The sequence below is a fragment of the Vanellus vanellus genome (assembly GCF_965231255.1).
Source record: "Vanellus vanellus genome assembly, chromosome: 11".
Taxonomy (NCBI): domain Eukaryota; kingdom Metazoa; phylum Chordata; class Aves; order Charadriiformes; family Charadriidae; genus Vanellus; species Vanellus vanellus.
Genome location: NC_138916.1, coordinates 22417535 through 22444529, shown reverse-complemented (window position 1 = coordinate 22444529; position 26995 = coordinate 22417535). Strand labels below are relative to the sequence as shown.

General features: G+C 47.6%; 1 protein-coding gene across 2 annotated transcripts in view; it reads left to right on the top strand.

The window, feature by feature from the left end:
- The window catches only part of MEGF11 (multiple EGF like domains 11), a gene marked incomplete at its 3' end in the record, with an annotated part of 212686 nt that extends 190246 nt beyond the window's left edge, over positions 1-22440 (top strand). The window contains exons 21-24 of one of the 2 annotated variants that reach the window (XM_082488744.1): positions 7521-7587; positions 14521-14577; positions 21505-21711; positions 22280-22440. In XM_082488744.1, the coding sequence (XP_082344870.1) occupies positions 7521-7587; positions 14521-14577; positions 21505-21711; positions 22280-22440 (492 nt within the window). The remainder of the gene's footprint in view (positions 1-7520; positions 7588-14520; positions 14578-21504; positions 21712-22279) is intronic. The other variant, XM_082488745.1, reaches the window with a different exon arrangement.
- Between the last annotated feature and the right edge of the window lie 4555 nt (positions 22441-26995).

Here is a 26995-nt window from a genome sequence, read left to right as displayed (position 1 = left end):
AGGAAATGCAATTGATTTCATCAAGGCTGTCAGCTTTAAAAGTGATGGCACTTGCAGGCTGTGTCACCTTAATCCAAACGTAGCTCTGCTAACTGGAAAGCCATGAGAACAAGACTGATGCAAAAAAGACACTATTCTGTGAGATGGGGTACACAAAAATATTTCTACATGTGCTCCTGTAAGTCATTTCTTGGTTATTAAAAGAAAATCTCATTAAAATGTAATAAAAAGGCTGGCTCCAGAGATTTCTCAAAGAAAAGTTTAGACAGATGTGTAAATACGTTTTTCGGTGTAGATGGTCCCCTTGCATCATCTATTTTTGCTCCCCAAATTGAAAGTGCAAACGTGCATAATGTCAAATTCGGGATGAGCACCATGAGTGTGGGTCTGGACCACTAATCCTGTTGCAGTAGTTTAAATGAATTCAGAAAAGGTCAAAGCAAGCACCTATCTTGATTTCCTAGCCTGCAGTGCCATCCTGTCACAGAGCTACTTCAAATATTCAGCTGCCAAAAAGCTTAAAATCAAAGTGATGCATTTGGACTAGCCTGGGAGCTGCTTGCCTTGCTGTAGTGCTGGCTATCAGGAGTCTGTCAGCGGGTTGCCCTGATGTTCAAAAAAGACAAAAACAATGGATCTGGGATTTTCAGGGCACTTATCAAAATATATCGCCTGACTTTTCCTTTAGATCTCCCACCACCTTACTTATTCATGAGAATGCTTTGCAGTACTAAATAGCTGAGGATGGCCAAAAATATGCTTCTTCCGTCTATGCAGTTCTGCAGCCAAGTAAGACAAAAGAGCATATAAAGCCCCTAATGGCTGCCTTAACGAGTTTCATTTCCAAATCAGTTTGTCTGGTGCCATTCCCACTTTCTGCAGGGAAATGTGCACAAGTTGTACTTGGAGGATTCATTTCTTTACAGTGCCAGCTGGGGTCACAAAGGAACCAGTACAGATGCAAAATGAAAAAAATGGTAGAGGAATCTCTGAACTGCCGAGCAGAGCCCTGCGTGTATTCTCCTCCCCGTGCTCAAAGGAGATTGTGCCTTGAGGCGATGGACTGGAGCCATTCCTCTATCGCTTCTTTTAGAGAGGCAGCTTGGGCAAAGGCACAAAGACAGGGCAATGGGGAGATGCAGCCCCACTCCAGTTTGAGACGACTTTCTCTCTCGTGTGCGCCCGCTGCCCCTCTTGTCCTCTTCTCTTTCTGCGTCTTATTTTGCCTTTTCTCTCCTCTTCCCATGGTGTTCTCTCCACTTTGTTATCTTTCCTGTTTCCTCCCATATCCGTTTTCCTATTCTCTTTTCTCACCCAACCATACGTGTGTTCTTTCTGGTTTCCTTCCTGCCGTCTCTGTTTTCCTCTCCCAGCCCTGTACGGGCTGAGCAAGGGCCGGTCTGGCTGTGGGGTGCCCGGCACAGCTGTCCTACCCTGCTGCTGCATTTACTGACCCTGCTGCTGTTATCAGCGTACACGGTGGGTACTTCGCTGGGGAAGCAAGGTGAGCAGGGCTGGTTGGTGGCAGAAGCTAAAAGGTCCAGCATCGCACTGAGGACCGCAGTTTGTGAGACAGGTCTATCTTCATAGGAAGGGAGCAGTGCCAAGTCTTCCCACATCTCTTCTAGGACCAGGGGAAGGTATCTCACCTCCTCATTTCCCCTCTGCCAGACACACGTTTGGCCACTGCTCAGAATCCTACGCATGGCCTGAAGGTAAAAACTTTGAAGTCGCTGAGAGACAAGCGCAAGTGAAGGCGTTAAAATCCTCCTAGTGTATGCAGGACTGGTTAGTTGTGCTGGGGGAGTGCTCAGACTGGAACACATGGAGGCAAAAGCAAGTGGGAGGATAAGGGGGAGCGTATGAGAAGAGACTAAAAAAAGGCTTGGCTTCTTTTACCTAGCAAAATGAATGCTGAGAGGGAGTATGATTGCCATCTATAAATACAACGAGGTAAACCACTAGGAGGGAGAAGAGCTATTTAAGTTAGATGACAGAGCTGGCACAAGAACAAATGAGGATGGACTGGCCATGAATGCATCGAAGCTGGAAATTAGATTTCTAACATCAGATCAGTGAGATTTTGGAATAGCTTCCCAGCAAGACTAATGGGACAAAGAAATCTGATTACTGTTAAAATGGAGCTTGATCAGCTATCTAAGTGATTATGTGCCTGGGTGTTTGCAGGAAAAGGTGGCTGGACTCGGGGACTCGGTGATCAAAGCCCTTCCAGTCCTGCGTCCCTGAAGCCTGCTCCGGCTGCCAGCAGGAGTTGGTAGGGCTGAGCTGTGTCTCCGTGCGAGGTCCAGGAGAATGGCTCTGCGTCTCTGGGGTTGAGGAGGAGCAGAGGCTCCTGCATCTTAGTGCAAGTTTTTAACTACCAACGTCTTGCTACAAGTAAATGCTCTTCCCATGGGAGGGGGCTTGCAGAGTCAGCCTGGCTGAATTGCTGGCCCCTTTGAAGTCAGTGGATATTTTACTATCAGTTTAAGTGAAGCCAAAATTTGACCTTTGCTTATTAGCTTCTACAAGTAGGTTTTGCCTTTATTCTTCTGACATGTGCAGCAGCAAATAATAACGATGCTACAAGTTACCAAGGAGCATCGTATAAGAACTCAAGTGAAACTATGACATAGAATTACTGTGCCAAAATGTTCTGAAGCAGATAAATAGAGATACATGCTTACCTCCGTACCTGTGTCTTCACACCAGAGCTCTCGTTGCTTGAGTTAGAGACCAGATTTTCAGATGCTGAAGACCTATTTTGCTCAGAAGGAGTTCAGTGGGACCGTTCATAGAACCACTGTCAGCGCTTCAATGCCAGCTCTATATTTGAATTTTTAAATTGTGTATGAATGTAGGAATACATCTCCCTTTTACAAAAGGCTGCAGAAGTGTGAGAAAAATACTCTGTATAAAGCATGAGGCTGCTGCACTGGTATGCCACGAGCAAATGGAGGATTCTCACCTTGCTGTCTTTGCAGAGCTCTTAATTCCACCGTCACTCCTGACCAAAGGAGAACGGCATCACAGCTGGAGCCCAGGTGTTGCTGGTTTCTACAGACATCATAAAAATCAATTGCTATTAGATGTCCTGAATTTTTAAAGCCAGCAGATTCACATCTATTAAAGGAAGTTCTAAATTCTACTGAAGACTTCACATAAAATTAGAAACTGCAAAGCAGAGGTCACTGGAAATGGTCTGACTGGATGTCACCCAGCTAATAAAAAGGAATTCAACCACAGAAAGCATCATTAAAGTACCTTTGACTAAAACAAGCCCAAGAAAAAGGAAGACTGCGAATACAGAATTGCTGCGGAGTGTTCAGGATGGCCACCTAAACCTGAGCAACACAGGCTTGCGCCATGGAAACCTGAAGTCAGTAGTTGGGAAGGTTAATTGCAAAACTCTTAGCAAGTACTATCTTGGAGGATAAAGGTATGATGGAGTTCCTGCCAGCGCTTATTTGCCTAATCACCGTGGACTTCTTAGAAAACCTGAGCATTGACAAATGGCATGTTGGTGATCAACTCGCCACTGCGATCTATCCAGCTGTTTCAGATGGGCAGATAATTACTTTGCTTTACTCCTGCTGGTATCTCATTGATCTTAAAGGAAAAGTTGCCAGATAGGAGGTATTTTTAATGAAATTGCTAAAATTAAAAGCTAGGATTTTTAGTGGATAAATTTACTATGAAGTATTTTTTCCTCCAGAAAAGCAATTTTGCTTCGCACTAAAAATTGAAGTATCTTCTATCTTAAAAAAAAAAAAAAAGTTAGCAAATTATAGTGTGTTAAGAAATGATAGTGGCACAAAGAGACAGCTATAATCACATTTCTTTGTAATTACTGCATTCTGAAAAACTTAGAAATGTCCCCAAATCATTTAATTTAAAAAAATCAATTCTAGCACATAGCTCTTCATGCCAAATTTCAGGTTTGTGAGCTGATTTATAAATCCTGCAAAAACACAGCTTTTAATAGCAACTTGAAGACTTTAATAAATGTGATCTAAGTGGTACAGCTGGATTGAAAATCAGCATTCATGTTATTGCTGCAAGTTTTGAAATGAAGGAAGAAGCCGTGGGCTCCACTGCTGAAAGCCGACAGTGCCGTTAGTGGGGCTGCGCTGATTTACACGGGCCGAGCGCAGGGGCAGGAATGTCGACTCCCTTCCTCTGTGACCACATTACAAACTAATCTGCTTTTCGTCGCCTTGCTGTTGCTTATGTGCTCTGACTGCCCCATCCATCCGTACCGTGTACCTGCTGTCAGTGTTTATATTCCCAGTTTTGGGGGAGTACAAGGAGCTGCTGAATGATAAAGAAATGACTCCTGTGTTGTCAACTGGGAGACGTCAGACGCACAGCCTGTGCCAGGAGCAAGGATATGCCGTCACAGCCGCTGCTCTTGGGCGATGATTGCTCTAGAAATATTGCAGGCAACCAGCTTTATCAACTTTCAGCCTGCTCTGGGCATGTCCTTGAGGAGAGTGGCTGGTGCAAAGGTGCCTAATGAGCTGATGACGCGTGTTCCCTTAGTGGGAATATACAGAGTCGGAAAATGAGAAGGAAAGGACGAGGCACTAGATAGAGCTATCACTGCACTGCTGGTGCTGTCTGATGTGAGATTCATGGACTGTAGGGCCACAAGAGACCGTTGTGATCATCTGGCTTCGCTTCCCGCACAGCTCAGGGCACAGAACCGCCCTGAATTAATGCCTCTTTCAAGGTCAGTGCTGGTGGCTCAGCAGCAGGGTCTCTTTCAGCCAGAGCCTGGCTTTCACGTGGATTTGAAATGGGCTGCTTTCTAACGCGGTGTGCGTTCATCTGTCTTTGTCTGTGTGTCTGTGTGTGTACTTACATACATACACATATATACACACACGTGCATACCTATGTGTGCGTGTGGTTGGTGTATTCACACCATTATGTGTCCTGAATCTTTCTTCCAGGCTGGAAGTCAGCCCATTTGGAGCACAGTTACGTGCTTTGCAAATGATGAAACCCGTTTGTGTAAAAGCTTAAGCTGAATAGCTCTAAAAATACCGTGCAGTTGCTTGTTGAGAGACCCAACATTTTGTGTGCGTGTGTGTGTGCGTGCACAGCCTTTTCTGTCTGTGCTGTCTCCTGTGTCTCTCTGCAGTGCTTACATGGTGGTTTCTCCTGTGTCTGTTTAAGCCAGGACAGACTACGTTTGATGTAAAAATGTGTCTTTCTGCATCCTGAATCAGTGGAATCCAATCAGCAGGATTCAGTCAATGAGGGTGAGGTTTTGCCTCTGGTTGTTACAAATCTTCACCCAAATGAAACCAGCTTCTGCGAGCAGATAAAAGCTTCTAAATGTCAATGTGCAGCTTGTAATATATAGTATAGTTGTCCTAAATGTGGTGCTCCTGGTAGAGAGGAGTATTTGCAGATGCTTTCCCTAGAGATAAGGGAGAGGCTGCAGAGCTCTGCAGCGTTATCCTCAGTGACCCAGCTTTAGGGAAGAACATCTGGCTGGCAGGGAGGATCCTGCTGGTCCCTGTTGCCAGAGAAACTTTTGCCAGAGGAGATTTCCTGACCCTAAGCCCTCCCTGGTGTGGTCAGTACCTAACCCAAGGGGCAGAGGGGCTGCATGGCTTCCCAGCCCCAGCCCCTCCTCCCCTCTCTTGGTACAGCATTTCTCCTTCCTGCTGTATTTCTCCGCCTCCCGCGACATGGTTATTCCTTGCAGGTCATGGCGTGCTCCGTGCAGCAGACTCGACTGGCTAAACCATTTTGCTGGGTGACGGCCCTGCCCCTGAGATTGTGTCCATGTTACATGGCACAGAGGAGCGTCCCCAACTGCTGCATGGGACAGCCCTTTCATCCCTCCCCATCCGGCTGTGTTTCCTTTAAGGAAATCTCTCCAAAACAGGGAGAGCGCACCTCACCCTTCACTGGGCTGCTGAGCTGGTAGCACAATGTAAAGGTATTTATGACCACACACTCAGCAGACGTGTGGGACTACGCGTCCTGAGAGCACAGGGCCATGTCCCCCTTCCCTGAGGTGGCATGTGTGCTGTCAGCTATTTCCAGGAGCACTGTGGGAGACTGAGGAAGTCCTATTTGCAGGACAAAACCCAGACTCTGGGCTTCCTGCAAAGCCGTCCCCAGTGTTAGGGGACCAGGTGCCACCTGGGATTTTACATACCAATAGACTTCAACACATCAGTGGGGTTTTTTGTTCCAGGTCTTAAAACCCATTATGAAAGCTAAGCAAAAATTAACGAGTGATCAGGAAAAATGAAATGTTTTGGTAATTTTGAATACTTTATTTCAATTTTAACCTCCTTTATTGTTAAGCATTTTCTTGTAAATACAGTAAAATAGCAGAGATGAACCTTCCAAAACTGAGGCAGAAGGCTTTCCAGTTTGGAAACACACAGGAAAGCAATGATGGTGTCATAACTTTAATTTTTCAGAAATGAGGTTGGGATTTGCTCTTGAACTGACACTTTATCAGGACTAGCTGTACTTTCAGCAGGTGTGGCTTTCAAGGGAAAAATGTCGAGGTAGAAAACAGCAGCTTTAGCAACGACAGTGATTCACAGACCCTCCGTGCTGGGACCCACCTGATCACCATACGCTTTGTAGAGCCGCTGTGGCTGTGCTGCCCCAGTCTAGTGGAGCCATGCACCCTCAAAGCGGGTGAAGAGATGTTCCAGCGAGCTCACTCCACGTCCCCAAAATCCCCATCCCTCAGGCAGACGCTGTGCTTGCCCCTTGGCACTGTACTTCAGCATTACCTGGCTCGAGTGATGCTGCTACAAATAGCAGAAAAGTCCAGAGCGTATTGACACGTGCGGTTAATGCCATAGCAGCCGTCTCCAGCTGGTACCGCCCCAGCGGCACAGGCTGTGCTCGGCCGTCCCTCTTCAGCCGCGCCGGCACAGGACCCGGCTGCGCCCTGGGCACGGAGGGTCCCAGCTACCGCGCTGCAGAGAGGTGTTTTTCCAACAGTAGCATCTGGATGGCATCCCTGGACTCCTCTCTGCTCTTGCTGGCAGATCTGCACGGGGCTTTATGCTTCGTTATTGCCAATGTTATTTTCCTTGAATTGAGAGAAATCTTGTAGCCGTTACATCTCTTTCAACCGAATACAGAGATGTATTAGCAAACCCCCTTTGTTCCAAACAGCTCCTATCTGCATGCTTATGTAGGCGGTTTTGATCCATCCATCTTCATTAGTTATTTTGCAACTGCCAGCATGTCACTCCCTGTACACAGGCGTTCCACTTGTGATTACTGGTTACTGAAGGAAATCCTGTATTTTCCAGCATGCTTGTGCTCATTGCTTGGTGAAGTGACTTTCCTTTGTGATTTTCCCTAATGCTAGTGAACAACTGTCAAACTCATACAGATAAAGAACCGAAATGGTGAGGCCAAGGTAATAGTCATCTCCCATTTTTATTTGTGGCATCGTTGGGCTGAAGTCTTGGGTGGGAACTGTCTGTTGATTTCAGCATTAACCCATTATCATACTTTTTGAACAGCTCAGTAACAAAATCCTTGACAGAGAAACTGCAGACTGGAGACCCTACAGCTATCTGAATGAACTAGGTCAGTAATTTTTAAACAATTTAATCATTTTAGTAGACTTTAGAGCAATTCCAAATCCAAATCAGCCTTTCATAAAGGCATTAACAATAATGAAGTATATAGGTGTTGTCTTTATTTCACAGCCAGAATTGCCAGTAGTGAAAGATGGAGAATTGAAAATTGTTTCCTTTACCATAAACCACAGATTGGGAAAGCAGAGTCGATATTCGTTCTAGTCGCCCATCCTGGGTTGCTTGGTTGAATAACTATCATCATCTACTCTATAAATGCTTTTTTAAGGGCTAACTTAGAACATTAAAAATTCAAATTTGGGATTTTTTTTTTTCTTTCACGCTTTATAAAGTTTAGCACTGAATACTGGCATGTTGCTAAAACTGCGGAGCCTCTGGCGGGAGCTGGAGCGTGCGATAGACCCTGTTATCTCCCAGTTAATCATACAGTGGCCATTTTTCAGGCAATTTTGAACAACTAGCCAGTGCAAACAAGCCGAGAGTGAAGTTTAATTGCCCTTTCTGAGTTTGTTCTCCCTGGCTTTACTTTTAACAGGGTTTTTAGCAGCTCTCATCTCAAAACCTATCCAGATTTAGTGCTGTGGATGCTATTTGTTTTCCTATCTGAGCACTTGGAGTTTAACTTGTCAGTGGTGGAAAGCATTTGCCCTTTCCTTTACTGGGATTACTAATATCTTACTGAAAATTTGCAGTATGGAGGAAAGTGCAGTATTAAGTGGTATTATGGAATTTTTAAGGTCAACTATCTCACAGCTCACGTGGCAAAGGAATTAACATAGGGCACCACCAGGCATCACATCTCATCACTGCTCTTTTGGTCACCCACTGTGCCTTGCCCCAAAGATGAAGTCTTCCCTGCATCAGGAAAATCACAAACCTGTCAAGCTTCAACGCAAAACTTTTTCCATCATTATCAACCATTAATGTTTTCTTCTGTATAATAAGCTGCAGAACCACTGTTGTGTTTATCTGTACGTAACATGGAGAGTTGGGGGTGGTGAGGATTTCCAAATGCTCTTCAAATCGAGTTAATTTTCCTTTTACCATTTTACTGCTTTTGTCACTAGCTTTATTTGTTTTTATCGTGCGGTGTCCTGAACTCCCTGTGTGCCACATTTTTCCTGCATTCATGCATTTTATTTCACTAGCAGAAGCGATGCTAAATGCCTTTGCAGTAAGAATGATGTAGAAGTGATAAATACTTTAGCTGAGTGGTCTCCAGCCAAACAGTCACAATTTTTTCCATGGCATTTTGCATCCCAGATAGTCTCTTCCTTTTTTTTTTTCCTTTGTTTCTTTCAAAATGTCTTTTTTTTTCACACTAATTGATAAAAATAAGATAGTTTTTTCTTCCCTTTCAGTACCAAAATTAATGCTTGCTTATGATAACTTTCATAATGTTGAATTCTTGCTCAGATCAAGGTCATTTCCACATGAAACTGTAAAACGTTTGCATTTCATGTAATTACTTTTGTGCAATAACAGCTGCACTTACACGTGCAAATTTCAGAAGTAAGCAAAAAACTTCAATTTGGAATTTTAAACATAAAATATAAGTGAAGCCTAATAAGGTCACATAGAGGATCTCGACCTTTAAACCTCGGAAATACCGGCAAGTTAAGAGATGTACCACCTTCTCATCCCTCTATTAGCCTCAGCTTTTGTGGCACAGATGCTCCAGCTCACGTGTTGGAAGAGTATCGCCCGTGGCTGGATTCGGTTAAAAACAGTTAAAACAGCAGTGGACAATTCCTCTGTTGTGATCCCATGAAATATTATAGCCAGCAGATGTGTAAGGGTGCTAGAGGCAGGGAAGGGGACTTAAGGGGAAATTGAAGATAAACTTGGAATGAATGGAAAACCCTCAACTCTTCTGGTCGCCTCCCTGGTTCTTGAGCCAGCCACCCCTCTGGCCGAGGCAGCGGTCCCAAAGGACAGGCTCTTTGCACCAACCAGATGAGAAAGAGCATCAGGCTCACAAAGATGTCTGTAGGCTTGTTAGAAATTGTAAGTGTCATAAATATGAATTATAGTTGGAGGAAAGGAAATCGTAAGAATATCCATGTGAAAATTAACTCGGACACTTATCTTCTAAAACCTGCAGTCACGAGGAGTTCTCATAAGGAGTTTTATTAGTTCTTTTTCTTTTTTTTTATACCTGTGAAATGTATTTTTGATCAAATACTGTGCTCAAACTTAGACGCTGCCCAGACCTGTCCCAGGCGGACACCTTTGGGATTTTGAATGGCAGCGTACCATCACTTTTCAGGGTCATGGCTGTGCTCAGACTGGACGTGAGGATTCCGCATCTTCTGATGCGGAAAACCTTGCTTCTCGATACCACGCTGGATCCAGGCTTAGACTCCCTTTTGATCTCACAGCTCAGGGAGAGCAGGAGAAGCAGCTGCTCCCAAGGAGAAGATGCTGCCTTACTCAGGAGCAGCAGAGGGCAGCTCAGGAGAAGCCCCGACACCGTTTCTAGCAGAAGCAGAGCACGGCTGCTCAGCTGCTTGGTGGTATCATGCCCTTTTCTGTGTGCCTGGCACCACAGCTCCTCACTTCCCAGCAACGTATCTCAGACACAGATACAGAAAGAGGATCAACAGAATGCTTTCTGGAAATACCACGTACTTTCTATTTGCTTGTGTACCTTATAAAGGCAATTCCACAGGTAACAGGCACACGAGTGCTCTCATTAACCCCTCTTTGCTCTCCTCACTTTTGCAGGTAGCACTTCTACAGCTTTGGAAAACACCTTTTGATTGCTCACAGTTTGCATCATTGGCCTTTGCTGAGCTAGGATTCATTCCTCAGACATTTTATTTGGAAAGGGAAAGAAAAAGTTGTTCTCTGAGGGAGCAGAGGAAGGGCTGTTCATACCAAGGGGGCTCACGGTCAAAGGAATGGCCCATTTCAGAATCCCCCACAGACCTTATTTCAGATGGGTGTCCTGTGCACTGCCACAGCAGCACAGCTCAAGGCGACGGAGCAAACGTGGCAAGGAAACGGGACAGTGAATCCGCCTGACCCAGCACCAGCTCCTGGGAAGAGCGTGGGGCAGGCGGCCAAGGGCTGTTCGCTGTACATGAGGCTAAGAAGAACTATTTAGTCTTAATCGAGGACCCAATGTAACTCCTGTCTCAGTCAATGTGTATGTTCCCTCTGATATCAATGGGGCTCTCCTTGAGCCAAACAGGAAGAAATTGCGTAGAAAAACATGTCTTACGTATGCGTATGCATGCCTAGGCATATATACCATATATGCATAAGTATATCCACTGTACTTAGATATACAGTGGATCTTATTCAGATTGCAGGAATTTTGCTTCAGTTTTGCAGGACTTCAGTTGCTAGGGCCGTATCCTTCCCAGTTGGGAAATGCAGGGAGCAGAACAAAGCCTGAATTTTCGCTGCTGCCACATTTGCTTGTGGGCTTCAAATATCAGTTAGTCAGGCTTTGTCAGCGAGAGAACCGTGTCTGTTAAATGGAGTTGGAGTCTAGTGATGAGCACATTTCAGACTGTAACATCTGGTGCACAAGTAACTCTCGTGGACGTGTGCTTGAGAGATCAGAGTTTGGGGACTCTGCTGTCAAGAAGAAGCAGCTTTGTCACCTTCGCTGTGTGTCACAACCTGTTTAATGAAGCCTGGTCCTGTGAGTTTCACGGAATGGCGTGTCTTTGCATTTTCTATTCGCTATCTCTTGTTGCAGAACCAGAATCGGTTGCCCTGTGACTAATCTCACTTGTTCTAGTCCAGTCTGCATTAAGCAATTGCAGAGTCCAGCTTCCAGCTCCTGTTCCAAGCAAGTCCAAAGTCCTAAACCACCTACTGAGTTCAGAAAAGGTTGTTCTGCTCATTAGCTGGAGTGCTGGGCACAGCGGGTGCGGACAAAAATGGTTTTATCAGTATTGTTTTTTTTAACAGCAGTCCTCAATGCAGAGACTAAACTGTGATTTGCAGCACATCTTGAGTGACTCAAAGCTGAATTTATTCCAGAAGACCAAAGCCATAAAGTTTGATTCAGAGCTGACTTTGCATTTTTCTCAAAGCCAAGAGGTGTGGAAAAATATTTCCAGCCGAGACAGTGATTTCACCCCAGCAGGCAATTGAGCTTCAAACTTAAACCCAGACTTCCCAGATTCCCGGCCTGTTTAGGCCTTTTCCACATTGACTACTTCTTCAGCTTAAAAAATAATGTATCCATCATTCATTACGTCTCCTAAGGAATGCAATGAATACGCAAAATGGGTCATAAACCCCACAGAATCATAACAGATATAAAAAGCAGACTAAAGGCAGAATTACAGGGAATAGGTTGGGAAGGGCTTTGAGGGGTCGTGTAGCCCTCCTTACCCCTATCTTTCCTACAGGCATATCCCACCTTTTCTCAGCCATCCACCCATAAGGATTCGCAGTTTTCTGCAGCTGCCCTGGAGTACGTGAGACCTGAGCTGGAGCACGGCAATGTGCTGTTTTGCAGCTCAGTGTGGGCAAGGACTGCCCATTACCCGGCTCAGAGCCAGAAATCGGGTTCACTCAGGCAAACCCAGTATTAATACGGCAGCCCGTGCTCCGGGAGGGTCTCACAGCAAGTTTGGGATAACTCAGAGCAGGCACAGTGATCTCCGCTGCTGCAGAAGCCCTTCCAGACGTGCCTGACATTTCCAGTAGGACCGGCAGGAGGTCACGTGGAGCTGAGCTAACAAAATATACTCAGAAGGTGGAGTCCTTCCCCTCCGAGCCACTGAAAGTGCCGGTTGACAGTGCTGCATCCTCACAGCAGCTCCAAGGCTCCAGCCTTTGTTCAGGTCTTCACAGTGGCAATGGGAACATTTCTGTAACGATCTGATGAGGATGCGCAGAACAGACGCAGCATTCCCATACCAGGATGGACTGTGCAGTGAGCAGAGCTGACCATTCCCTGGGGAACCTGTTTCCATAAGTCATTTGTTCTTCATGGTCCTTATTCTAAATGTCGCATTAATCTCCAGCAGCCATGAGGACACTGTCCTACAGGATCATTCCTGTGTTTTTGGCTGCCTGCTTTGTCTCTAGCTCCAGCCCAGCTGGTCAATATTTTAAAGTTACTGGGGAAGACCAGATCATGGTCCTGAGCAAAGTTACTCATCTCAGTCTTCCGCCAGAGGCGCTTCCAGTGTTGCTTTTACACTATGTGAGCAATGCTGTGTCCAGCGCACCTCCCCATGCGTCGGCCTGGGTCTCCTTTTCTTCGCTGTCACTGCTCCCTCTTTGTGGGTACGGCTCCCTTCCCCCTGTAGCCCCAGCTGTGTGCTCACCAGCTTCCTATAAGCCAGCCTTGCTCTGTGGGGCGTGCGCTGCTGCTCGCCGGAGGCACGCTGCGTACCGCGGAGGCACCAGGGATGCGCCCTGCCCAAATAACTGCTCAGGCGCTCCTGGCCATGGGGGCTCGCTCAGCCCTGGCAGGAGGATGTGTGACTGCCAGGGATGGCCTTCCGGAGCGTGGCAGCTGGGAAGGGGAGCACCAGCCCTGTGGATGTGAGCCAAGGGATGAATTAGCTCCATCCTCTTCACTCAGGACTCTGCCCTAGCACAGTACAGGAGAGAAAAAAAGCATACAGCTGGTGCCGTTATGTGAAAGAGCTGCCCCACTATGCCCAAACTGCCCAGTCAGCCTTCCCCTCTGCGTCTTCTGTCAGGGGGTGCGTCTGGGAAGTGGCTCAGGACAAGCAGAGAGAAACAAGCAGAAGGTTCCCAAATGGTATGGGGGGGGTCACTCTTGGCCGGAAGGGAAAGACCCCCATGAGAGAGCCGGTCATGTACCGCCAGCCCTTTTCTTGGGCTCAGGGATGGACACCCACAGAATCAGAGCAAAGGGGTTTGTCTTTGATGTGCTAGTAACACATTTATTGTCTAATTCAGTGATTTTCCTTATTTAGCAAAAAGGCAAGGCTGTCGTGAAGGAGGGCATTGCCAGTGGTGGGGACAGCTTTTTCTGTAGAAACCAGGGGATGTGCAAGGACAAACAGCTGGGAGACCTCTGGGACATGTTGTCTGCAGGGCTCTTTTACCAGCAGAACTTAGTTACTTGATTGGGAATCCCATTAGCCACAAAGACATTTCTATCCCAGTAACCAAATTCGTGTTGATTTTGCTAGTCAATAAAAAATATCAGACTCTATAGTTAAAAGGATTTAAAGGCTTACATTAGATTTTCCTTTTGATTGATACCTAGGATAGTTTGCAGTAGTGAAAATGGAAAATGTTCGCATCCTTGTGTATCTCTGCCTCGGTAAGGAGCAGCAAGTTCTAATGGAGTCTTGTAAGACAGAAGTCCTTGCTATCAGCTCTCTGCTCTCAGTCGCTGCGTTTTCAGACCACTGTAGCCACTTAGGGACTATTGTCACATCAGTTAATGAACTGTGCAAATGTATAAGCAAAGTCATATAAGGTAATTTAGAAAGATTGTACACAGCTTAGAATCTGAGACTGTGAATTAAGTAACATACTATCTGTGAATGAAACATAGCTTAAAATTAGCCACGGAATAATGGAACGTAACCTCCAGACTCAAATTTGAAAGGATATGTTTTAGGCTTTTTTTACAAATCCAACCTAGTGTTGCAGTAACGAAGGTATCGGCAGATGAACTTTTTTCTGTTCTCCTGATGGATAGCTGTTCTTGGTAATGAGCAGCACCCTGCTTCAGGAAATCCCTCCCTTCCAGAGAAGCTCTTAAGCATATGCATAATTTTAGGCATGCACAGAATCCCCAGTGAAGCTGAGTGCGTGCTTACAGCTGAGGATGTGCTTAAGAGCCTCCCTAAGTGAGGGTCTTGATATACAATTTAGAGGAAAGAATATGTGCTGCTCAGTAGTCAAAGCAATCCAATTTACATAAATATTTATTTGTTTTCCATTATATATCATTTTTATGCAGGTGCTTGTGGGATGGATAGACGTCAGAACACATACATAATGGAAAAAAGCTTCAAAGGTATGGTATCCAGTGCCTGCAGTCACCCTGGCAAAGAGTTTGAGGAGGGTGTCGTAGAAGAGGTGAGATAGGAGACCTGAGCGCCCGGGAGAGTGGCCATGCAGAGGCAGAAAGGGACAGCAATTACCTACACAATATGCCTGCATGGCTCAGCTGGCAGCACTCTTGACTCCCAGCCAGATGTCTGGGGCCCGTGAATGATGGATGCAAGGCTTTCCAGGGCTTTAGGCTCCTGCCTCGGCAAAGCAGCACAAGACAAAAAGGGAGGGCTTTGCTGCGGGCACAGGAGGGGCAGGTGGAGCTGTCTGCCCAGGGGAAGCTCTTTTAGGACCTATTAGCCATCCTGCGAGGGCTTTCTGGTGGCGGCTGGTGGTGATAGACTGGTGTGTTTGCCTGCTAAGTCACAGCTCCATAAGGCTCTTGGCTATCCTGAGCTTAAACACAGCCACGAGAAAAGAAGCTGACCCGGCTGTGTGGCCTTCACGGGAAGAGATTTATAGCAGAGCTTGAGAAAAGACCTCCCTCAGTACATTAACCAGTCACGCTGGCACGAAGCAATTAATGGGCATTGACTCCAGGGCAGTTCTAAAAAGGGATTGTAGATGAGTCATGAGCACAGGCCCAATGATTTTAGATTTCAGTTGTCCTCCAGGTTTACATTCGAAATGTTCCAGTTATGTATGGACTACCATTTGGCACAGTGGTCCCCACAAGCTCCTGAGTGACTGGGCTGGGGTTTGGCACACCGAACCTGTGGGCCGGAAGATGGAGCAAGGAGTCTGTCTCCTTCAGAACAGGCAGGTTTCCGGCGGAGGTCCTGGTCGGCATTCAAGGCTGTTGTGTCTGTATACACCAGCTGGGAATGCCCCTCCACCCGCCGAGGGGGTAAATACCGCACAGCCTCTTTCCGTAATGTCCTTGAGCTGCTGTTGGCTGAGTAATGGGGAAAATGGTACCTTCACGCAGAGGTGGTTTCAAGACATCCACGGATCTGCTGTGGCTGAGAGGTTATAGAGCGAGACCTTTAGCTGAACTAACACAGAATATTGAAAGGTAGTCCGCATAAAAAGCAATGACCAGCTGATAGCCAGGCCTAGAGAACATTAATCCCTTCGTAGCTGCTGTTTACAAAATAAAGTGGTATAATATTTGCTAAAGCATCACCTTACCACATAGAATCAGGAAAGGAAACCAACAATCCATGACCAAGTCTTTCTCGATAAAGCTAAATTTAAAATATTAAAAGGGTTATGTATGTATATTTGACTCAATCCACTGGTTTCAGCTATTTCAGTGATTCTCTTTTTCAGAAGAAAAAAAAATCTTATTATAGTATAGCTAGTCGTTCTCTTTACATGGAACTACTAATTTCAAGATTAGTTTAAACTAAATTACTGTGTTTACGAAGTTAAAAAGCTGCTTTGAACACACGCAGTAGGAATTCCCATCCATAGACACAGTCCCGCAGAGAGTGGGGTACCACCGTGAACGAGAGAAAAAGAATTACAGTAACAGTGAACTGTGAAATGTGTTTTCTGCTGCTACATATTTTGTTTATTATTTAGGATCTGAGCCATTTTGTTTACGTGTTTATCTCCTTATGAATTGAAACAATCAGGCCTAGAAGCCAAGTCAGGAAAGCTGATACGTCCTTTGTGGCTGCTCACTGCCACGGGCGGGCACGGCTGGCACCGGCAAGGGCAAGGTGCCGGGGACACAGAACGCACCTGAGTTCCCAGGGCTTTTCGGTAGCTAACCTGCGGGTAGTTAGCAGCTGAGATTTCTCAGCAGCATCTGCCTTTGGATGGCTAAAGGTTTCCGACAGCCCAGCCTGAAGGTCAGTGTCAGGGTTCAGGCAGCCCCGGGGCTCTGCCGGCAGCGTGGCCACTCTCAGTCCCGGATGAGACCCGCGCCAGGAGCTGGGTGACGTGCCCGATGCTCAGGGCATGGATCTCCTCGCCCTGCCGGGTCTTGCGTTGGCCCTGATGGGCCACATTCATCTTAAAGACGGAGAGGAAGCATCTACTAAGCTGGGTCATCCAGATGAAAGAAACTCCCAGTCCCCAACAATTGGATTCTGTCAGCAAAAAGCCTTGGCAGGCGGGTGCGTTGTGTGTATATACTGTTACGCCCTTTCAAGACGATGCCTTTTCCCATCAGTAGCCGTTAGGTGTGACTGGAGGACGCCTGCCCTGCAGCTGAATATCCTGTGTGGTGCTCCTGACCCCAGCCCAGAGCAGTGCACGGGATGCACTGCTGGAAGGAGGCGTGCGGGTCCCGTGGCTTGAGGCTGAGTTCAAGCTGTGGTGGACCTGGTCCGCCACCCGCTTCCCCCAGTTCTCCTCTGAGGAGACCAGAGCCCCCGGCTCCGCAGTCCCTGCTCCGCGCTGGCCTGGCTGGAGGCTGTCCCCAGAGCAGGGCGGCCAGGAGAGGGACGGCCCTTTTGCCACCTGCCACTAGAAATGCAATGGCCGTGCTGGTAGTGGAGCGCGTTTGCCGGGGTCACCCACAGACAAGCCCAGCGCACCCTGAGGTGTCTGACGGGTCCTTGCACTGGCGAAGCGGCAGGAACCCCTCGGGGCAGCGAGGGGCTGGACGCCATGGTGCCAGCTCTGAGCCCCGTGGCACGTGGTGACAGTGGTTGAACAGTCACAGGTTTTCAGAGCAGTTTCTTCCCTGTGCGGGGTGTTCAGTGATACCATTTCCAAGCTTTTCCTTACAGCTGAGTCCTTTCTTATTTTGTAGGGTGTTATTTTTTTATTTTTTTAATGAATGCTGGTGCACTGGTGGAATAATATGACCTCAGGCACTAATATTTTAAGGAATAAACCACTACACTTTTTGCCTTATAGCCAGCAAAATCCCAGCAGTTAGAAACATTAATGCACTTACCCCGGGGAGCTGGAGCTTGGTTTAGTGTGGTTCATTTATTTGGTGTACAGGAATGTGTCCCCACAACTGTGTCACACTCGGAAAAGCAGCAATAAGCTATCGCTGTATTACTGTCCCAGCAGCAGCGAAGGTTAGCCGGGTTAATGAAAGCAGCCAGAAAGGCACGCTACGCTCAACGGCACCCATAAATGTGATTAAATAGTAGGAGAGCATGTTCTACCTGTGTACATCATATTTCCTCAACCCTTCAAACATGGCAGTAGGTACTGAGGCTTGTCATTAGTATGCCAGAGGATATTTAGGGCAAAAGAGAGGAACCCGGTCTGTGGGAGGGACGAGTACGTTTCCAGTCCCTGGTAACAAAAATAAAACCTCCTTCAAAGGTCTGGTGATTGGTATCCAGGCAACACAGGAGACAGGGACTTCAAAATTAGAGCATATTCCCCGTATTTCTCTAGAGGGTCCGGCGGATTGAGTGCTTACAGCGAGCACCAGCGCTGCTGGTGGCAGTGCCACCGGTCGGGCTGAGCTCTGCACCCCCACCAGAGCCCGACGCCGGGGGCACCCAGGGGATGATGAGGCGGCATCGCCAGAGCTCACACATGGCCCACAGGGTGAACGGGCTGAGAATTTCTAAATACATTTGTTCTGGGTTAAATTAATTCACGAAATGAAATTTGACAATTGATGTCAGACTTTTTAATTATCCCCAAATTACCTTAATAACAAAGTAACTCGCATGCTTCCACATCCTTTAGAGTTAAATTCTCTACGATGTTGCGCATAATGTGTCTTGTGGGCTAATGACTCCCTGGTGTATAGCACGTTATCAACATATGCCGGTGCTCCGTAAATTATATTGTATCCGGAGCGAAGGGTCTAACCCCTTGCTAGACACAGAGTTCCCATTTACGTCAGCGGGAAGCGGCTTTTAGGCGTGCTGTTTCTCAGCATCTTCTGGGAAAAGGCAGTTCCTGGGAGAGGCCAAGTGAGCCTGGCTAGCCCAGGTGGGATTTCGCTGGTCTTTTTTGACCTGGTCCTGGGAAGGGAAGGGCCGGTGCTGCGGCTACAGCCCGAGGGACACCCGCCTGCGGGTAGCGTCAGCGCTAGCAGCAGGACGGGTGAATTTTAGCTTAAGAAGGTAAAAGTAGCTGAGCTGGACTTCATGAAGTATTGAGGGCTTTGAGCAACCTGGGCTGGTGGGAGGTGTCCCTGCCCGTGGCAGGGGGTTGGAACTAGATGATCTTTTAAGGTCCCTTTTAACCTAAACCGTTCGATGCTGATTCTGTGATGTGCTGGGAGTTTCTCCTATGCCAGCTCTGATGTGCCCACTTCCACAAAAGAACCAGCACTGACCCACGCAGCTATTTACCTGCAGGAGCAGGACCGCTCACTCTTCCCCCTTACTCACCGTAGTAGCCAGCAGGCTTTTATAATCTACGTTTTTATGAATCTAAACCCAGCTCTGTTTTGATTTGTTCTCTCCCAGCTGTGGTGCCGACGGGGAGTGCTTTGTGGTGGCCTCTCGGGGCACCGGCAGCCTCACGCTCACACATGGCGCTCGCTTTGCCCTCTCGTCCTCGCAGGGTCCGAAAGCCACATGCACCCGTTCACGCTGCCCGCTTTGGTGAGCTCCCGCCTTTCACCCCTGAGAGCATCTGCTCAGCAGCGTGGCTTGAGGCGGAGGAGCAAGTTTGTGACAGTCTTTCTGTCCTCTCGCCCCAAAATTTAGGGCTGGCTTATTAAAGGCTGCCCAGGCTCTCCTAATGAGCACTACGTACCCCTAGTAGCCACCAGAAGCTGCAACATTGTGGGCAGGTGGAGCTGAGCCTTTTTTTGGCGAATAATGAAATAAAAGGCTCAGGGCTGAGGCTCTGCCCCTCCCTGGGGCCGTGTCCCTGGAGCAGTGAGTGCTCCTGCACCAGTGTCGGCACTGGGAGCTTTCAGCTTCTTTCCATGAGACAGTTCACCCGTGTACAACCTTCCCAGTGACTGAAGAATGGGCCCCAGTCCATATATAGCACAGGTATTTTTAGCCTAAAGAATTTCATTTTATTACAGGATTTGTTAGTCTGTCTGTTGTCTCCACATCTTTAAACACGGCTCCTGGACTGCGTGGCACCTCAACTGAAGTCATACGCACAGCAAAAGCTACTAATGCTGAGCTCACCGGTGTACGGTGGTGGTGCAGGGGTGCTCCATCGCTCATTAGAAGGACAGGACGGGGCAGCTCTTGGCTGCCTGGCCTGCGCCGGGATGGGGCTGGCGGAGCTGGAGGGCCAAACCCCGCCGCCAGCAGCGGGGGAAGATTTGTGTCGCTTTGGTTCCTGTCTCCTGTGATGTACCAAACCAGACGGGTTTCACTTTGAAGCAAAGGGATTGTTAAGCTCACCCAAGCTGAAGTCAGACGAGGAGTTTCTTAATTTTATTACTAAATAAACATTACACTGGTGCCAGGGCCAGTGCCAGGGCCTCTGCCAGCCCTCTCCTCCCTGATGGTCCCAGCGTGGTCCAGCTGGTTTGCTTTGCAGTAGAGCTTCCTACCAAGCTGGTTTCACTGACCCTGTGAGCTGAGGACCCTCGACGTGCTCGTGTCACTGAAATCGGAGCAAAGGCATTAACTGGCTGCAGGCCGCAGGGCAGGACCTGACGCCTTGCTCGGGACGCCTGCTCGGTGCCGTCCCCCAGCTGAGCCGAGACGCAGCGCACCGGGGCCGGGGACTGATGGACACAGACAGAGACACAGCCCCAGAGCTGACAGCAGTGGCACTGCACCCCAGGGTGACGCAGACCCGACAGGCGAGTTAGCAGGATGGGGCGGATAGGCACAGAGCCGAGGTTTGTAAAGGAGAAGTGATATCTTGTTGTCTGTCTATTTCTTAACCTGAATTTCTCTTTTTGTCTCCCATACTAGACAGCGGGGGCAGCTGGGATTGCAGCTATTTTGCAAGTCCCGCTATTTCACCGGGAGTATTTCATATATACCAGGATCTGCCTTTGTACTGTAACCCAGCACAAGAAAATGCCTCATCTTTCATTGCATCGCTCTAATTCTAAATTAATGGCACTGCCCAGCAGGATGCACACAGCAGCAATGGCACGTTCTTGAATGTCAATGTTAAGACCTATTTATTGTCTATTTTTTTTATTTTATTTATTTTTAAAGCAAGACTGGCACTGTACCTCGCAGCAGGCTGGCGTACCCCAGCCAGGGTCACCGAGAGGGGAGACCGCTGGTTACAACACTCACACCAACCGCGTTCTCCCCATGTAGTGCTTCCTCTGGCACCATCGCCTGTTTCCTCCGGCTTAGTGGAGAGGGGCAGTGGATGTCTACAGCAATGGAGTGGGGGAAGCAGAGCAGAAGTGGGGCTCAGCTGGAGGCCTGTCTCCCCTGCGGAAACCCAAGCGTTCCCCACTAGCAGGAGCAGCCTCTTCCCAGTCTGAATGGCAGAGTTGGTTTCTCCTGGTGCTGGATAGCCCCAGAAACCCGAGCTCTCAGGGGACATATGCTGCACTGATGCAGTTCTACACCTGCTGGAAATGTTCTGCTTTCAAACACAGGGCATTTGATGGTGACCAGAGCCGCCGGGCACTAAGCCTGTAGCTGCCCCAGCAGCCCAAGTACCAGCAGAAGGTGCCTGTGGAGCCGACTCACCATGGCCACAGGCATGGGTCTGCGGGTTGGCAGGGCAGGCGGAGAGGATTGAAACGTAGCTCCTTAGGAATTAGGGGGAGGGAGAGAAAGGATTGCCACCTCAAATTAAATATTCCAGTAAATGACAAGTAGAACCTTTTACAGGAAAACCTTCGGTATGGAGCAGGTTTTTCTTTCTTTCCTGCTAGTGAGTTGTGGATGCAATGGTCTGGACGCACCCAGAGCACAAGCGTCGGGTGTCTGTGCTGGATGCTTCAAGGATCTTCCTTACCCCCTGCCCCCCTGTCGCCCCCCCTCCCCCTTCCTGCAGAGGCTCAGTTGTAATTAACCTACATAAGCTACAACTCTAACACCCCCACTCCACTCTTGTTTTGCAGATTATATGAAAGAATCTGTGTGCAGCTCCAGCACTTGTTCTCTGAACAGCAGTGAAAACCCCTACGCCACCATTAAAGACCCCCCCATTTTAACATGCAAACACTCCGAGAGCAGCTACGTGGAAATGAAATCGCCTGGTCACAGAGAGTCCCCATATTCAGAAATGCCAACTTCATCGACAGCCAATAAAAACATCTATGAAGTTGGTAAGTGGGGCAGGTGGCAGAAGGTCTCTTCCAACCCAGTTGGTGTTTTTATTGTAGATGCTGATTTTTCTTCTTTTCCCAACACAAGTTAGCATGGACTTGGCACAGTGCCAGGAGGCACTGGCTGGGAGGAGACAACCTGTGCAATAGTGTTTTGATTTGGGGAGCTAAGTCCCGGGGAGGGGAAAGAACCTGTGCTGCAGTGATGGATGTGAGCGTGGCACAGCGCTGGATTGCTCCTCCAGCCCCAGCTGGGGAGAGCGGCAGTTCACTGTTTACACTCTTGTTTTAAACTGCCGCAAAGTCCAGCTGCAAGATTTTGAAAGTGTGGAAGTGTTGCTCATTTGAATACATTATCTGCAGGGCTTTGGGAATGACCTGCCTTTGGATCTGTTTGGTGGTTTTCTCCCTGCTCTGCCCCATGCGCTGCCCCATGTGCTGTCAGTAAAGCTGCGAGGGGAAGCGATGCTTTGGGAAGCTGATGTTCTGTGCTTGGGACAAAATACACGAGTAACTAATTTGGGGAACGCTGCTAGTTACCATAACCCAATTTGCCTTGCTTCCCCAGAGCCCACTGTCAGCGTGGTCCAAGACGCCCGCGGTCGGAGTGCCAGTTACCTCCAAAATCCATACGACCTGCCTAGGAACAGTCACATTCCTAGTCACTATGACCTCCTCCCCGTCAGGCACAGCCCGACGCACGGGCCATCTTGGGACAAGCAGTCTTAAAAGGGATGAACTTCACTGGTGCACTGTGTCGCAAACACAAACTTTGAGGAATCAAAAGAGAAGACAATCCTTTTTGGCGCTGCTGACAGGACTTCAGACTGTCTTACGCAAGGACCTAACGTAACACATCAGCTTGGGCCAACTGCTGCTGCATGATGTTATTTATAAAGACATTTTTATATGGGTAACAGGAACTAATGAGAACCTCCTCCACGTGTGACTGGAGTACGTCACCCTGGGAAGGTGTCTACGTGCTCCAGGCAAAAACTCTCCGTGGCGTGTACTCTAACCCTGGCTTTGCTGTAAAATAAAACACAAAACCAAGCTTAGCAGAAGGACTTATAGATGTACATTTCTACCAACTGCATCAAGAAACCTTTTACTGTTAGGAACAAGGTGACTAGGAATACGCTGGAATATATTTTACATCTTGGTCATGGAAATGGACATTTTTCTGAACGAAAGCAGGGAAACTTGTCATTTCACTGTCTGGAAACCTCGTTTACTGCCATCACCATGCGTAACCTGTGCAGATCATGCTTGGCAATTAGCACTGAGATGTTCATCTTTACATTCAGTACCAGGGTATTTCAGTCGAGGAATATCAACACAGACACATTCTGTGCAGTTTTTAAAATGTACCATCTTCGCAAATGGCCACTGATCTTTGCTAATGACTTGAGTTTCAACACAGAGTCTCACAGCCAGCTTAACCACACTTTTAACAAGCTATAGAACACTTTGATTGGCACAGATAGGCTTTCATTTTCCTTATACAGCTGCTATTTTATTAGATAAATCCACCAGATTTGTCAGGCAATGTAAACTGATGCACCTTCGTGTACTCCCCTGGGACGCTGCGGGGTTGCAGACTAACCCTGCTTCAGTTTCCTTTCCCAAAGTGAAGACACGTTGGCTTCTCTAAACCATCTTTACAAACCATCTCATCATGAGTCACTTCACAGCATGCCATTCACAGCACCCTTTAATTTGATGTGCATTACCATGTAGTGCAACTTTATCCATTGATGATTCCACCTGAAACGTCATTAAATTGAGCTGAAACTGGGTTTTCTTTTTCAGCAGCTGTTTGTGAAGTACTTATCAAGGGGTTTGGCCCCCCGGTAAAGTTTTGGACCAAGCCACCATGATTTTTTTTTTTTGTTTTTAATCTTTATTGACCTAGAAAGTAGAATACTTGCTGTTAAGCAGTTCCTTGTAGATTTTGAGCATGAAATAGTATTGATTCTAAGTATGTAATTTTATTAGGCAAATGTGGAAGTAGCAAGTTGATTGCCTCTTAAATATGAAAAAATTTCTGTTGCGCATTCACCAGTCTGATGGAAGTAGAAAAGAACAAAACCAGCACCAATCCGTTTGCTCAAAGCACGATCACTTGCGTAACCTGCTGGTCCAGGGGACTGGTAAGAGGAGCCTTCCAGCTCAGTGGCAACGGCTTGATCCCGGCTCTGAGTCAGACCAGGCGTCGCATCACTCAGAGCACCCTGGTGGGGCCCAGCCCGTGTCCCCACGGACGGGCTCAGCCCTCGCCTCAGGGATGGACGCCGCTGGCACTGTGGTACTGAGCCACTGGCAGCCCCCACGGCACCTCGGGCTCGCTGCCGCAACGCACCATGTTAGAGCGAGGGGAGCCCTGGCGATGCGCTGCTGGAGGAGCCGGGACCCCGCTGGGGATGTGGGGTTGGCTCTGAACCCCTCTGTGCAACCCAAGAGTGTCACAGCGAGACAGCTGAGCTGAGCCCCGAGATCCCCCAGGCTTCCAGAGCAGCAGATTTTCACGTTGCAGGATAATGCATAAGTAGTTACACGAATGCTGCATGTGTGCATGGGGGCAATGACCGATCAGCAATAGTAATTTTATTTTCCAGGAAAGCCTTATTTGAGATGTAAGTAGGCAATTATTTTGTAGGGCCAGTAAGAATATATTTTCTGTACAGGAATAGAAAGACTTACCTCAAAAATATCAAGAGAAAGGCAGTTCGATAAGGAATCCTCTTGTTGTAGACCTACCTTGCCATCTAGCACAAGCAGTCGCAGCTGCCGGCCTGACCAGTGTTTGTGTGTGTGTTGCTGTAAAGTTTGCGATGAGACTCCAGAGAGCAGAGATGTGCTCAGTTGTTTTGGGTTTTTTTTTTTCTTTCAAAGCTGGACTTTCAAACCAAATGCAAGGATGTGCATAGAGCTTAACAGGAAAAAACAAAGAAAGAAAACCAACAAAAAAGTACCTTCTTGTATATTAGCATTAGCTTAGGAAATAGGCATCAAAATGGCAATACTTTTTTAAGGCAAGACAGATTTGTAATATATTTGTTCACTGTGCAAAGGTGTTCTACCTTGTACGAAATAAATTGAATTTCTCTCAGTGTGTATTTTGCAAACGTACTCATTTGCAGACTAAAACTTCCAGCCCATGTTCCGGTCCGAGTTCTGCAGGCGATGGGGCTGGTCACGAAGGGGCTGTCCCCCCCCTCAAAGAAAGAACCATCACGGTTATGAGCCAGGGGTTGCAGAATTTCTCAGAAAACACAAGTTTGTAACTTAGAATGTAATTTGGAGTTAATTTCGAGTAAGGCCCAGCTTTAAAACAAAACATAACGAGCTCTGTATGTATCCTTCTCACAGCTCCGGTAGCTGCTGTTCCCCAGCAGTTTAACCTTAGCGGGTCTGAGTGAGCGAGAGACCCTGGTGATGCACAAACCCCGCTGGACACGCTCTCGCACACCTACAAAGAGCAACCTGGGCCGAGTGCCAACAGCAGGGTGCTCTCCCGTTTTCATGCAGTGCATTTCAGCGCATGTCGTGAAAGTGCTCTGTGCCACAAGCGGGTTGTTGTGCCTTCCAGTGGGCACTGGAGGATACAGACCAGCACCACCACCCTACTGCACCAGCAGCGATGAGACAGGACACACGGCTGCTGTCTCAGCAGGTTGGACAGTGCTCCCACAGAGCCTAATCAATAAATCATGAGCACAGATTTGCAGCAGAAACACCTTCAGAATAAATGACTCCCAGGCAATGCAGTGGACTGCTACATGTTGAAGCTTTTTCAATATTTGTGCTTCGCATTTCTAAAAATCTTGTTAACTAAAGCCTAGCATGTAATCTTCTTATTCGACAAGCCACACTCAATAAGCTCTTTAAGGCTGGAAATTCATCAGGTTTGAACAGATAGAATAAGTAATTCTAGCTTAATAAAAATGTCTTTAAATCAGAACAATTCCCTGTCCTTTCTGCTTAAAAGTTAGAACACCAACTCCCATCAAACACAAGAACCACTGATGCTCACTGAATAGCTTTGTACGTGTTAAGATTGGGACTTTCAAATATGTAAATGATAGCAAAAGCTTTTGGTAAGTAAAGCCAAGTTCGCAGCGTTAGACAGCGTTCCCAGAAACTCAGAAAGCTCATTTTGGGGCCCAAAAGCAGTATCTGTTATCATCAGTTGTCTCCTATTAGCAGAGAAGAGACACTTCAGTCCAGAAGTAATGCCAACTGCAGAAGAGAATGATTAATGGACAGCTGAAGGGGAACAATACCCAACTGGGTCAGCATTCAGCCGGAGTAACATCTTGCACTGTCTCTCCCAAAGCACTTTGTGAAACACCCTCTTGTCCCAAGGAGCGTCACCCAGCCCGGGGCCAGCCGGGAGCGCTGCCGCAGCACCACGGGGCTCAGGCAGGAAAAAGCAGCACAAAACCACAGAACAGGAGGCAAAGGCTTTAATGGGTAAGAAGTTATATCTCTGTACACACACGCTTTGATTTTGCTTTCAAAGTCAATAGCTTATGAAGGTTTCACAAACTACTGCATGAAAATTTTATGTTCCATGTTGCAGCAGTTCAGAAAAAAAATCAGGTTTTGCACAGCATTTCTAAGGCCTGTTTTATGATTATTAATTTCAAAGTTCTGGTGGGGAAGAAAAATAAAATAAAAAAAAATAATAATCAGAGTTTTTACTTTGTCTACCAGCACACACAGCCACTTCACAGCTGCCCAGGCCTTAAACACAGCACTGTTCGCTGTGAGGTGAAGGAAGAGGCACACACATACATGCAAACTGCCTCCGACAGCAATTTGTGCTCTCGCAGCCTTCGTCACAGCTGCATTTGCTGCAGAAGGAAACATCTTGCATAAAACTATGCGAAATCCAAACCTGACGTGACAGCTGAGTCAAGCCACCTGCTTACGTGAATCAGAAACAGAAGCGAAGTGAAACTCATCCTGTGTTTCCAGCTGACAAATTTAGAACTCGGCTGCCCCAGTAATTTGGTTAATTTCAAAATATGCTCCAGTCTGACCAGAGAAAGTGCTGCGAGAGCAGCTCCCACAGTACGCAAGTGCCCAGTCTTACACCTCATCCTCAGACTTCTCCCACAATGCTAAACGGCCCTGAATTGCCTTTGTCCCCAGAGCCACCGGCAGTGCCCCACACGCTCAGGGGTGGCTGCTGCCTGCAGCAAGCGGCCGGGGGGCTGCCAGGGACACCGCACACAACACTCACTGGCACTCCGGCTCCTGTGCACCACTTCTTCCA